This window comes from Elephas maximus, chromosome 5 (assembly GCF_024166365.1).
Source record: "Elephas maximus indicus isolate mEleMax1 chromosome 5, mEleMax1 primary haplotype, whole genome shotgun sequence".
NCBI classification, from domain to species: domain Eukaryota; kingdom Metazoa; phylum Chordata; class Mammalia; order Proboscidea; family Elephantidae; genus Elephas; species Elephas maximus.
In genome coordinates, this window is record NC_064823.1 from 37,234,300 (window position 1) to 37,249,538 (window position 15,239).

General features: G+C 37.5%; 1 protein-coding gene across 14 annotated transcripts in view; it reads right to left on the reverse strand.

Moving 5' to 3' along the window:
* Window positions 1-15,239, reverse strand: part of ANK2 (ankyrin 2) — a 765,621-nt gene that overhangs the window by 183,552 nt on the left and 566,830 nt on the right. For all 14 annotated transcript variants that reach the window (XM_049885478.1, XM_049885480.1, XM_049885477.1 and 11 more), the window contains one exon: window positions 15,014-15,112. In XM_049885478.1, the coding sequence (XP_049741435.1) occupies window positions 15,014-15,112 (99 nt within the window). The remainder of the gene's footprint in view (window positions 1-15,013; window positions 15,113-15,239) is intronic.

Here is a 15,239-nt window from a genome sequence, read left to right on the forward strand (position 1 = left end):
TTAGAAGGTTGAAAGATTTTCAAACAATGCCAGGAAATAAGAAGAATAATAAAGTATCTAGCAAGGATGATGTACTATGTAAATCTTTGCTCGAAAATGCCAGCTGTTTGATTACTAAATTAATGGCACATTAGAAGAGGGAAGAGAAAGGAAGAAAAAGTCTTTACAGCTGGTCCAATTGCCAAATGTCAAGTGAATTATGAACAAGAACGATGAACAAATCCATAACCTTTAGAATGTTTGTCATCAGCTCCAATACATCGTGTTCACATTGATGCAAGAATTCTTTCCTAGTCAAACGGATTCAAAGGGCATATATTTAGAAGTTGCAACTCTCTGATCTGTGTAAAGGGCCTTGATATAGCTGAATAATATTTCTGGGTTCTCTCTTTGTCTTTTTTTTTTTTTTATCAGTTAAGTTCCCAGGTTTCTTTCAGCTTTCCTCGTAGGTTTTACTGAGAAATCCTTATTTCTACTGCTCTCTTCTGTTTCTTCCTGATATTCTTGATTTGTGAAGGCAAACTTAGATTTTCTTGTCCTCTTATTCATAAGCATCAATTAATCTAGTAAGTAGGGAGGGGAAATGATTCAGGACGAAAGGAATCAGTAACAGCTGACCCAATGCTTTCCACACAGACAGTATAATAATCCTCCCATGCCTTTGAAGTTAACACAATAAATACACATAATAAAAATAACAACAGCAACTAACATCAGGTGCTCACTACGTACCATTTCCTTCAATCCTCCAACAACTCTAAATTTTATGTACTATTACTAATTCCATTTTACAGACATATAAATCGAGGTACAGGGCTGGTAGGTAATAGTGACAGGATTCAAACTCAGGTTGTCTGATTCCAGAGCCTTCCTCTTAACCACTGGTAAACTGAAGTCAATCCAGGTTTAAAACTAGTGCTTATTCATTGCACTTGGTTAGTTCTCATTACAGTTTTTAAGGACTCAGAGTACTCTGGACAATTACTGTAAAGTTTTAAAATTTTTTACATATACCTCAAATTTTCTTTATTGTCATATTTTCTTCAGTACATAATTGTCCCTAAAACCTAGACCCTCTTCCACCTCTCCTTGAGTTCACTGTTTCTGGCAGTCTACTGCTTTAATAACCACGTACATCAGATGACCCATATATATCTTCATTCCAGAATTCCCCTCTAAGTACCAGACCTGTAGATTAAATTTCCACTAAAATCCCTTCTTGGATGTTTAGCAGGCACTTGAAATGCAGCTCATTTTCTCCTCTCTCCTCTTCCCCCCAAAACAAAGACAAAAACAAAACCTTGTTCTTTTCCACTGCTCTCTATGTCCGTGGGTTACACCATCATCTATGCTGTTAGGCAAGAGAGAAATCTAGAACTCTTTCTTCACACCATCCTCTTCTTCACCTCTATTGCTATCAATACCAAGCGCTCTGAAAGACGTCCCAAATATCTCTCAAAGAAGTTCCCTTTTCTCTATCATCCAAACCACCACCACTTTTTGTTTGGAGTTTTCCTTGTTGTTTAGTTGCCCTTGAGTTGATTCCAACTCATGGAGCCCCCACGTGTGCAGAGTATGACTGTTCCATAGGATTTTCGAGGCTGTGACCTTTTGGAAGCAGACTGCCAAGCTAGTCTTCCAAGGTGCCTCTGGGTGGGTTGGAATCAACAACCTTTCAGCTAGTAGTCAGTCTACTACTGTTACTGCCACCCAGAGACTCATCATCTAGAAAAAAAAAAAAAAAATTTTTTTTTTTTTTTCATCTCGAGCAGGCCACTTTAATGTTCTCCAAATGGTTTGCTCTGCATGAATCCTGACCTCGCTCCAAGTTGTTCTCCAAACTGCACCAGGGTAATCTTTTTAAAATCCAAATCTGAACTTGTTCCACTTCCTCACCCCCATCTCAGACTGGGTTTAAGAAAAATCTTAGAACAAAGTTCTTCATGTGGCTCACAAAGTTCTGCAGGATTTCTTTCTCTCTCAGGCCTCGTTCCACCAGATTTCCTCCTAAGTGTTTCAGCTCTCAGATAACCAGTTTCCTTTAGGCTTTTACATACGCTATTTTATTTTCTGTGGCATGCTTCATCCCCTCTAAATCCTGATTTGCATATTGCCTTCTTTCTTTAAGAAAGCAGCACCATCATCCTTCCCTTAGGTCTCTTCTTCCTCCTTGTCATTGAAACTCTGGCAAATATTAGAGAGCACGCGATACATACCCAAATGCCTGCTGAATGAGTGAGTGAGTGAATGATAACGTGCAATCACTTTCTATCCGCAAGTTTTATTTCGTGTCATGTCTTTACATTTTGCTTTGCTTCGTGATCTCTGTCTCAAAAGATTGTTTTGAAATTGCTGAATATATAAGTTGGTGTTATGAAATCTGAAGTAAGAGGTCGATTGCTACAGTACTATTTAAACCTTTACTGCCAAAGTAGCTTATCCACTATTTTAACTCAGAAGGGCAGAAGTGTAAAATTTGAACTCTATTTCTACTAAGAGAAATTTAAACCTATCTTTTTTTTAATCTTTGCCATTTTACTCTTCTCTTGTCGTTGTTGTTGTTAGGCGCCGTCGAGTCGGTTCCGACTTATAGTAACCCTATGCACAACAGAACAAAACACTGCCCAGTCCTGAGCCATCCTTACAATCATTGTTATGCTTGAGCTCATTGTTGCAGCCACTGTGTCAGTCTACCTCATTGAGGGTCTTCCTCTTTTCTGCTGACCCTGTACTCTGCCAAGCATGATGTCCTTCTCCAGGGACTGATCCCTCCTGACAACATGTCCAAAGTATGTAAGACACAGTCTCGCCATCCTTGCATCTAAGGAGCTTTCTGGTTGTACTTCTTCCCAGACAGATTTGTTTGTTCTTTTGGCAGTCCATGGTATATTCAATATTCTTCACTAACACCACAATTCAAAGGCATCAATTCTTCTTCGGTCTTCCTTATTCATTGTCCAGCTTTCACATGCATATGATGCGATTGAAAATACCAAATACCACCTTAGTCTTCAAGGTGACATCTTTGCTCTTCAACACTTTAAAGAGGTCCTTTGTGGCAGATTTACCCAATGCAATGTGTCTTTGATTTCTTGACTGCTGCTTCCATGGCTGTTGATTGTGGATCCAAGTAAAATGAAATCCTTGACAACTTCAATCTTTTCTCCATTTATCATGATGCTGCTCATTGGTCCAGTTGTGAGGATTTTTGTTTTCTTTTTGCTGAGGTGCAATACATACTGAAGGCTGTGGTCTTTGATCTTCATTAGTAAATGCTTCAAGTCCTTTTCACTTTCAGCAAGCAAGGTTGTGTCATCTGCATAACACAGGTTGTTAATGAGTCTTCCTCCAATCCTGATGTCCTGTTCTTCTTCATCAATCCTGATGCCCCGCTCCTCTTTCAATACTCTTCTCTATACAAGTCTTAACCAAGTAACAATTTAGTTCTTTTGAGACACAATAAGAATATTGTACTCAGATAGGCTTGTGAAGTGAGAAACGGGAAATCTACCCACGATTTTAGGCTGATGAGGTCTATGCCACAACTCACAAAATTTAAGGACAGAATGACAACTAAGATTCAGACTTCCTGCACCATCTGTCTGCAGAAAAATGAGCACAAAGACAAAATAGAATAACAATTTCATTTCAAAAGTTGAAAAATTGCCATATTTTGTTGTAAATGAAAATATCCTCTGGTCTATTAATATATATACTAGCAGACAAGTAATTTTAATGTTGGAATTCTACTGAACTCAGGCATAGTAGAAGCCACTGGGTGGTGCAAATGAGCTCCGCTACTAACTGAGAGGTTGGAAGTATAAGACTACCCAGAGGTACCTTGGAAGAAAGGCCTGGCAGTCTACTTCTGAAAGGTCACAGCCATGAAAACCCTACTTTGACACACATGAAGTTGCCATGTCTAATTGATTAGACAGCTTTTCTTTTATTGTACTCGAGATGAAGGTTTACAGAATAAACTAGCTTCTCATTAAACAGTACACATATTGTTTTTCAACATTGTTGCCAACCCCACGATATGTCACCACTCTCCCCTTCTTGACCTTGGGTTGCTTATTTCCACCTTTCCTGTCCCCTATTGTCTTCTCATCCTTGCCCCTCGGCTAGTGTGCCCCGTTAGTCTTGTTTTGTTTTATGGGCCTGTCTAATCTTTGACTGAAGGGTGAGCCTCAGGAATAGCTTCACTACTGAGCTAAAAGGGTCGACAGATACTTTTTAAAAAAATTTTTTTAGGGGATAGTGTTGTCATTCTGGAGCCCTAGTAGTGCAGTGGTTAAAAGCTTGGCTGCTAACCAAGAGGTTGGCAGTTTGAACCCACCAGGTACTCCTTGGAAACCCATGGGGCAGTTCTACTCTGTCTTAAGGGTTGCTATGATTTAAAATTGATTCAAAGGCAACCAGGGTTTTTTTTTTGGATTGTCTTTCTATGCAAAATTTTAAAGACATTAATACTCATCATTTTTCCAAACATATTTATTTCCTTTGTTTAGCTTGGGGTTCCTCAAAAAGTCTACAGATACTCTGGTAAACCTGTAATCATCCAAGATACTGATTTTCAGAGTCAAAGGCCACAAGTGTCCTGACTTCTTTTTTATTCTTGCCAAAGATAAGTACCTGTCTTCATCTTAACTTCAGAGCTTTTGCATTACAAAAGCAATTCTCCCATTATGAAATCCAATATCCTCTTTTAAAGAAAGAACTATACACAGATATTTGAGGGGAAAGAGCTGAAGACAAAACCTTTTTTTTTGAACTTGCAGTCATGGACCCTATTTTGTACACTTTTTTGTGTGTGTGTGACAGTATGGCATACTGTACTATGAATTTTTGCTTTAAGAGCCAAGGATGGTTTTATAGCCAGACGGAAACACTTCGGTTTAATGGGCATGCTGGACAACTGTGTGGGCTTTTTTCCTCTTCACAATCCACTTTGAATTATTTGTGGTGATGGATTAGGGCCAACGAAGAGAAAACTATCGGAAGCTACACCTGAAAAGACAGTTACCACACACAGTGTACCCCCAAATTCTGAGGGTGTAACCAATGTGATATAATCTTGCAATTCGCAGTAATGGGAATCTAAATGCTAATAAAATAATAGCTTAATCATATTTGTGTTACAAATAGAAAGTCTTATGAAATAAAATTTCCTGTACTGACAGAAGAGTGAACATAAAACAGGCAAAATAATAATAAAACAATAGAAAGTAAAAATTCAATATTGATATGATATTAAGACTACTAAATGAGAACATCTTATTCAGACTCACTTAGCACTAAAATAAGATTAAAAGATTAGACAAGGATGCTAAGCCCATTCAATGGGGAAGGAAGAGTCTCTTCAATAAATGGTCCTGGTAAAATTGGATTTCCACATGCACAAGAATGAATCAGGAACTATGCCTCATGCCAGACACAAAAAATAATTCAAAATGGATCGAGGACTAAATGTGAAAACAAAAACCATACAATTCTTAGAAGAAAAGATAGAGTCATGACTGCAGGACCTAGGTTTTAATGATGGATTATCAGATATGACAATAAAAGTACAAGAAGCAAAAGACAAAATAGATAAATGGGTCCTCAGAAAAATTAAATACTTTTGTTCATCAAAGAACTTTATCCAAAAAGTGAAAAGACAATCTACAGACAGGGAGAAAATTTTCGGGAATCATATAACCATATAATCAATAAGGGTCTAAAAAAAAAAAATATATATATATACACACACACACACACACACACACGCAAACTTTTACAACTTAACAACAACAAAAAAATCCTCATGGACTCCAGACTTTCTAGAGCCATGGAGGTTGGATGAACCCCTGAATCTATTGCCCTAAGATAATCTTTAAACCTTAAAACAAAAATATCCCCTGAAGTCTTCTTAAAACCTAACAGCGCCATTGTTGTTGTTAGGTGCTGTCAAGTCAGGTCCTACTCAAAGCGATCCTATCTGCAATGGAATGAAACACTGCCCAATCCTGTGCCATCATTGCTACGTTTCAGCAGATTGTTGCAGCCACTCAATGCAATCCATCTCATTGAGGGTCTTTTCATTTTTTGCTGACCCTTCTCTTTACCAAGTATGACGTCCTTCTCCAGGGACTGATCTATCCTGGTAACATGTCCAAGTATGTGAGATAAAGTCTGGCCATCTCACTTCTAAGGAATATTCTGGCTGTACTTCTTCTGAGACAGATTTGTTCGTTCTTCTGGCAGTCCACAGTATATTCAATATTCTTTGCCAATGCCGTAATTCAAAGGCATTAGTTCATCTTCAGTCTTCCTTATTTATTGTCCAGTTTTTGTGTACATATGAGGTGACTAAAAATACCAAGGCTTGGGTCAGGTATGTCTTAGTCCAGAAAGTGTTACCTTTTTAACTCTTTAAAGAGGTCCTTTGTAGCAAATCCAAACAATAGTTTAGCTTAACTAGTAAAAATGTCTATTTTGAGCATCATGCTCTTTCAAGAACTATTATATGTGATCAAATTCACAACAGTAACTTCAACGATTAGATTGGAACGTTAGGGAGCAGTGAGTTTATGTTAATGAGGGAGGAACAACTTAGAAAAAGAGGGTGAGAATGGCTGCACAACTCGAAGAATGTAATCGATATCACTGAATTATACACGTAGAAAATGTTGAATTGGTGTACACTTTGTGTATATTCTCAAAAACAACAACAAAATAAATAAAATTAAAACAAAAAACCCAGAAAGACAAACAACCCAATAAAAAATGGGCAAAGGATTTGAATGGACATTTCACCAAAGAGGATATACAAATGGCCAACAAGCACATGAAAAGATGCTGAATGCCATTAGCCATTAAAAAAACAAAAACCAAGCCTGTTGCCATTGAGTCAATTCCAACTCATTAGACACTAAACCTTTTGCCGTCGAGTCCGACTCATAAAAACCCTATAAGACAGAATAGAATTGCCCCATAGGGTTTCCAAGGAGCCACTGGGGAATTTGAACTGCTGATGTTTTGCTTAGCAGACATAGCTCCAACCATTGAGCACCCAGGGCTCCCATTAGTCATTGGAGAGATGCAGATCAAAACTACAGTGAGATACAATCTCACCCTTATTAGAACTGCAATGATCAAAAGAAAAAAAAAGGAAAGCAAAGGTGTTGGCAAGGTTGTGAAGAATTTAGAAATCTCATCCATTGCTGCTGGGAATGTAAAGTGGTACATCCACTGTGGAAAACAGTTTGTTGGTTCCTCAAAAAGTCTAACATCGAACTACCATATGACTCAGCAATCAATCCTGGATATATACCCAAAAGAAGTGAAGGCAGGAATACAACAGAAACCTATCTACTGATGATCATTGTAACACTTTTCCCAATTGCCAAAAGGTGGAACCAACCCACGTGTCCATCAGCAGATGAATGGATAAAAAAAATGTGGTATACACACACAATGGAATATTACTCAGCCATGAAGAAAAAAAAAGTCCTGAGGCATGCCACTGCACAGATGAAAGTTGGAAACATATGCTGAGTGAAAGAAGTCAGTCTCAAAAGGATAAATACTGCATGATGTTACTTATATAAAATAAGTAAATATATAGAAACCAAAGATAATTAGTGGTTACTAAGGGTGGGAGGAAGTTTGTGTTAATAGTGGTGGAATGATTTGGAAAAGGAGAGTGAAAATGGCTGCACAACTTGAAGAATGTAATCAATGTTACTGAATTGTACATGTAGAGATTTTTGAGATGGCATATATTTTGTTATGTATATTTCCACCACAATAAAATTAAAAAAAAATGTGTGCTTCTGGAGTCCCTGTGAAAGGACTGAAACTCAAGAAATTGCATGAAAAAGTAGTAGAAATTAGAGACAGTCAAGAAAAAAGAATCAAAAAGAATATCACAATCCATATTTCAGAAATTATATTTTAGTATGAATGTTTTAAAAATTGTGTTTGGTAAAAGAACTCTCTCTAAGGGAGTGAACAGCTGAATGAAAAAGTCCAGATTACGGGTAAGGCATCACAGTAAACATGAATCCCTTTACTAACTAGTTGCCTAGGTTTTGTGGAATGTTTTTCGTTACTGCCAGCATCTGAGAGCCTAGCCCTGCAGGGAAATCTATGGCATCAAAACCAGGGGCTAGCTCTTATGGACAGTAAGCTGGGTGTTGAACCTCCCTGGTGGAGGTAGAAGGAGTAGAGACAGCTCAACAGGAAACAGTGAACTTATGCCAAGGCTTATTTTGAATGAAAGTGTTCAAACCAAATGACCACAGGCCTGTGGCTCCATTACTAATTTGTTATAAAACTTCATTTCTGTTCTTGCATCTCAATTTATCCCATATCTAAAATTGGTACAATCATTGATGGTTCTCATAGCTGTCATAAGAAAAAGGGATGAAATAGCACATAACAATACACTTTCAAATTAAGAGTCTAAATTCCAGATATTATTATGTAGATATACAGACTGATGATGCCAGTAGTTTTGTGGCACCTGGAATTTATTCCAACACAAATTGAGCTCCCTGAATACATACTTCCAGAGAAGTCTCATGGGAGTCCCCAGCTCTTCCCGTCCCTTCACGACATCACATTTTCCTTTCTCTTTACAGCTCTCAGGACTTCACACCTCACAGGCCTCACTGTTTAAGGTGAAGGATAATCAGAAAGCTGCGGTGGGCCATGAGCTTCACTGAACACAGTCTCCACAATTTCCCTCGGTTTCTGCTGACTGCAGAGATAATCTATTCTAAGATCGAGTTTGCTTTTTTTTTCTAACAGATTTTTTTTTTTTAACTTTGCCTTATGACAGTGGTCATTCTGATTTTAATTGTATATACAGAGAATACAATAAAGAGCTAAAGGAAAAATATTCTCATATGAGAAGTTAATGTCACAGTTTTGTAGAGAAAAATTAAGGAGAGAAAATTTCTAAGATCAGGTTTCCTTGAAGGCAATAGCAAAATCTCTTTCATGTTTTGTACATTCTACAGAGCTAAAGCATTTATAGTTTCATGACAAATAGTAAGTGGCAAAAAGCCTTTGCATGGCTTCTATTTCAGAAGAGACAGCTTATATGCACCTGAATAAGATTTGGGCTTGAAAAGAAAGGAAATTCAGAAACTATACTTCAGGATCTATAGTGAAGGCAGAACAGCATGGGAACTATGAGAAACAGTACTGCCTGCGAATGAAGATTAGGAGCAAAGTAATCAACCATCTGAGTCTCACTTTGTTACTGATAATAACAGTAAATGAAGATCAAAAAAGAATTACACAATGCATCTGGGGTAGCACCTTATGGTCAACACTATTATTTGTGTTGTTCTTAATATTAACTTCTACTCTTAGGAATGATTGGAATACATGACCAAACCATTTCTTACCCATGAAGGGTATGTGTGTCTGTGTATATACATATATATATATGTATATGTGTGTGTATGTATGTTCAGGTGTGGTGGTATAGCGGCTAAGAGCTATGGCCGCTAACAAAGATTTCAGCAGTTTGAATTCACCAGGTGCTATGTGGAAACTCTATGGGGCAGTTCTATTCTGTCCTATAGGGTCACTGTATGCATACATATATACATGTGTGTATATATATATATATATTCAGCCTCCAATCATACATGTGCAAGGCATTATGCCAAATCCTGAAACTATAAAGTGTGAGAAAGATTATCTGCTCCTAAGAAGTTCACTACCTTACAGAAATTTGACATATACATTAAAGAAACAAGTGTGACATAAACAAATATCAACAGGGAAAAAAGTCAACAAAAAGTGCTATAAGAGTTGAAAGGAACTCATGGCTGAAAATACAGTAAAACCTGCGAAAGCTGGAACCTGTGTAAGTGGAAACCTATCAGAGAAGGAAAATTAAAATATTTTCCACTAAACCAAGCGACAGAAAAGTGGCAAGATTGCACCCTGTTAAAGGCAGAAAACATGCAAGACCTGGAAAAACAAGGCAGTCCTATCGAGTTGCGGCTCGCACAGGTTTCACTGTATTTAAAAAAATAAATTTTCAATGCTAATATCTTTGATGAAAAAATAAAACTATATATAATTGATTGAAACAATTTTAAAAGTCACATATATGAGCGTAATAGATTAACAGGCTGTAGAAGTGGCCAAACAAATGTCCCACATGGAGAGATGGGAAGTATTCTTGCATTGCTTATGTAAGACTATTTAGAAGATGTTAATAGGCCTCATGGAGTCCCTGGGTGGCACAAAAAATTCAACAATGGACTGTTCAAAGGCTGTTGAAACCCAACCAGAGGAATCTTTGAAGGAAAGCCCGGCAATCTGCTTCCAACATGTGACATCCATGAAATCTCCACGGAGCACAGTTCTGCTCTGAAACATACATGGTTGCCATGACTGAAATTGACTCTACAACAGCTATTTTTTGGTTTTAACATGCCCAGTAAAGATTTTCTGGTAAAGTGACTGTGTTTTCAGAAGGCAAGAAGCTATCCTAAAGGAAAATAACATTCCTCAACTGTTTCTAATCTGACTTCCAGCCCCATCACTCCACCAAAGCAGCTTTCATGAAGATTTTGATAAGAGCTCTATGGCACTGAATCCAGGAAAACAAAAGAACAAAGCTACAGGATCAGGAGCGATACTCAAAACCATACCAAGAACTGGTTTAGTAGACATCATACTGTTACCACTGTTGAACAAAGAAACTTAAATAAGCATTTGCTGATTGCTATGATACCAATCACATAATTTCATTTAAAGTGCTTATCTGGAACTCTTCATGAATTAAGGACACTGCTTACCAGCACTGGAACCATCCTATGTGGAGGTAAGCCTATGTGGATGTCATAGTTTATGTACAGAATGCAGAAAATACATAAAATGTATTATTCTTTGCAACCTGAAAATTTTTACTGAATGCTTATTCTTGGGATCTTTTTCAGAGAGTTTACCTTCTGAATTCAGCAATAGCCCTAGTGTTCCATTTCCAAATAGCTCAGAAGTCTGTCAAAGGCAGACAACTACACAGCCACCAAAGTTCCTATAGAGATAGTCTTATTCTGCATTTCAGTGCCTTGAATTATGTTATTAGAAAGATGTAGGAGAATGTATAATTTATAAAAAAAACCCAGAACTTTGTGTTGCACATTTTGGATTCCTATACTCTTTTTCTGGCTCTCAAAAGAAAGTGACTTTCCAACCACCATGAGCATGGCTCCTATTCATCTACCTGATGTCCAATATTCTCACAATAAAGAGATCTTTGTCTTGAATAAGACAGGACTGAGGAGAGTCATAGATTAAGAAAGACACATATTAATCCTCAGTGACCCTAAAACCACGCCTTTTGGAATTTTCTCACACATGGGGCAAAATAATCAAACTGTTTTATATAAATTCATGTTATAATTTTATGTTAAGTTCAATCATTAAATTAAGAATACTCCAGTAACAATTTTTGTGAATTGGCAATGATGGCTGCTTAAATTCAATATAGCAAATAATATCAGAGGCCTTACGAAATGACTTTGGTATTTTTAAAAAGTCCTAAATATTATTAATTTTTTTAATTCTAAAACTTTCTCACAATATACATATTGGCTTGAGGCTATTCACCAGAATTCTCTTCAATATAAATCATGAATTGAGTTAATTATATACAGTACAAATAGAGATTATTTTAAGATTTGTTATAACCTGGCATGAGTATGACTAGCATAATCTGGCATTGACTCAGAAAGCAAACCACTGATTAAATGATTTTGGCTTGTTTGCCTTGAAAATTTTCTAAAACGTGTAAATTCCCAATAACCACTGACATCATAGCTTTTAGTAAGCATTTACCTTGCAGCATTTGCCATCTGTCAGCTTTTACGACATCAATATGTGCAACTTAGTCACTTTGAGAAAAGTAACAAAGTTTTTTTTCACAGATATTAATAGCACCAATGTAGATGTGAATTTTCTGTCAAAGTAGTGGAACCCTTTATGAGCAATTGAACTCAACCAGGCTTTCATCTCCACGCTTTTTAACCACACAAACTATTGATTCAGGCATGTAGCTTGATCTATACTTAGTGAATTAACTGCAACATTCTTACACCCACTTTCCTCCTACACTCTCTAAAGCAGTGGTTTTTGGAGGGTGGTCCCCGGACCAACACCGGGAACATTATCTGAGAACTTTCAAGAAATGAGTAGTCTTAGTTCCGACCCCAAAACTAAATGATAAACTCTGAGCTGGGGCCCCAAAACATGTGTTTCAACATGCACCGCAGGTGGTTATGATATATGTTAAAGTTTGAAAAACTGCTTTAAAGAAAAAAGATGATCTCTTGCTTTAAAGAAAGTTTTAACCCCTTAACTTTGAAACAATAGATTTTGTAGAGTCTTGGATCTCCAAGCTTAAGATGTTATTATACTTTAAAGAATATACAGATGTTCTTTTCAGGTATTGCCAAATTTTTTAATTTCATTTAATAAAGATTTTAGAATAAAGTATATTCTCGAAACATTAAAACATTGATGTGTAATTAGTTAGAAGTTTGGGTTGCAAGAAAAAAGAAGTGTGATTAATTAAAACAGTATGATATTGCAGAGATAAAAATGGATAATGTCTCATCTGTTATAATTTCAACAGGTTCTTCCCTATAATCACAGTCAAAGAAAATAGGGTTGATTCTAAACTTTTCTTTAGTATTTTTAGGGGTCCAAAACTTGTGCTAGCTATACAACTACAGCCATTTCTACATAATGAATGAATGAATAATATAGGTAATAGATAACCTTACAAAGGCCTTTCTAAGGTGGCCCTGGTGAGGCTATCCCAGAGAATGGATAGAGAACTGGTTTATTTTGCCAGTATCTTATTTGTTGTGGCCTGAGTTATCAGAAAGGGTTAAAAAAAAAAAAAAACTTAAAAAGGAAGAATAGATTTGATTATGAAGATATACACCTCAGTTCCTCCATAAACCCACAATAGATGTGATGGAGAATGGGGCATGCAGGGCCAAGGGAGCGGGATTACCATTCTGATGGGTTAGGAGAGCGCGGCTGCCATCCAGAGCTGAGGGGCCTTCACCAAAAATTCAACGTGTACTGCCTCCATCCAGAGTCCAGGGGGCAGGGCCATTGCTCAAATGTGCCCGGAAAAAGGAGGATTATTTTCAAGCCTTGAAATCTAGTGAGATTTTCCTTGCTGAGTTGCAGACTACCTTGGTACCCATGACTTCTTCTTTCACTCCAATTTCTTCCTTTTGGAGTGGGAATGTGTACTGTAATCTTTTACCACCATTGTATTTTGGAAGCTGATAACTTGTATTCTAGGTCTCATAGGTCCACAGATGGAGAGGAATATTGCCCCAGATGGAACAAACACAGAGTCTCACCCATACTTGATTTAGATGTCAGAATGTGAGATTTTGAGCTTAAGAGTGGAGGCTGGAATGGGTTAAGAATTTTGGGGATGCCGTGATGGGGTAGAGGAGAGTTGGTGGCGCATTGGTTAAAATCTTGGCTACTAACTGAAAGGTCAGTGGTTCAAACCCACCAGCCACTTTGCAGAAGAAAGGCGTGGCAGTCTGCTTCTATGAAGATTTGCAGCCTTGAAAACCCAATAGGACAGTTCTACTCAGTCCCATAGGGTTGCTGTGAGTTGGAATCGACTTGACGGCAAAGGGTGGGGATGGGGTAAATGCATTCTGGATGTGAGAAGTAAGCAAAATTGGGGAAGGGGAAAAAGTGGGTGTTATGGATTGAATTGTGTGCCCCAAAAAGATATGTTGAAGTCCTAACCTCTGTGCTGGTGAATGTGACCTTGTTTGGAAAAAAAGGATTTTTCCTTACAGATATTATTAGTTAAATTAAACAAGGTTATACCGCAGTAGCACTGAAAGCAAACCCACTGCTGTCGAGTAGATTCTGACTCATACTGACACTACAGGACAGAGTAGAACTGCCCTGTAGGGTTTCCAAGGAGTGCCTGGGAATTCAAATTGCCGACCTTTTGGTTAGCACCCATAGATGGCTCTTAACCACTACACCACCAGGATTTCCTACTGGAGTAGAATGGGTCCTAATCCTAATCACTGCTGAGTGGAGAGTCACAAACTGAGTGAAGATAGCATACGAGAATCCGTCTACAACCCAAGGAATGACAAAAAACACCAGAACAACCAGGAACTGAAAGTGACAAGGAAAGATCTTCCCTTAAACCCAACAGAGAAAAAGAAAGCATAGCATTCCTGATGCCTTGAATTCAGATTTTTAGCCTTTAGAGCTGTGAAAAAATCAATTTCTGTTCTTGAGTCAACCATTTTGTGGCATTTTGTTGTGGCAGTCTTAGGAAACTAAGACAATAGGTATGAAGAATAAAGCTTTGTGCCAAACAATACTTTCTCCCCTTTTGCATCACAAAACAAAAGAGAAAGTTTATAGTACACTGTGTCGTGATGAAAAAATTATTCTTTCAAAATTTATCCTAATTTTGTTTCAAGAAGACGCATTTCGTATTTGTAATTATGTGCATCACAGGCTGCAGGGCTTGATTCGCCCGTTTCTTTGGCAGTTTTGTGAAGCCCACGTTTGGAGCGTGAGGTAACCAGAGGGGTGCGATTCCTACTTTGGAGTAGGTTTCCTACCAGAATGCTAATCTTCTGAGAATTTTTAAAATTCAGGGAAAGAAAATATTTTTATAGAGTGAGATGGCACTGCCATGAATAATTCATATTTCACAGATGTCACTGTCATTCTGAAAAAAAAGCTCCACTTTATATTCTTTTTTAAAGTGTACTTAAAATCACTGATAGACTTGTCCAATTTTCAGTTACATCAAGAAGATGATGACATGTCAAAAAATAAGAAATATCACAGCATGGGTTAACAAAGGAAGCATTTATAGCAAACTTATCTGTCCAGCAGCTAGCTAAAGCCGTTAAATCAATTTCACACATTTTGTTTCACTAATTTAAATCCATTTACATTGGAGCAAACCCGAAAGTAATACCTGAGACTGTGCATTAATATTGGCTCCTTCCTTAACGAGAACTTTGACGACTTCTGCTTGTCCAGCCAAAGATGCAATGTGAAGCGCAGTATTTCCCTTCTGTTTTAGAGAAACAAAATAGAAAGTGTTAGAAGTCACCAAATTTTATAGAAATCGAAACATGCAGCCATCTTCAAATTTGCTGATTATTTCAGCTTGACACTCTATTAAGATAGTAACCAACCTT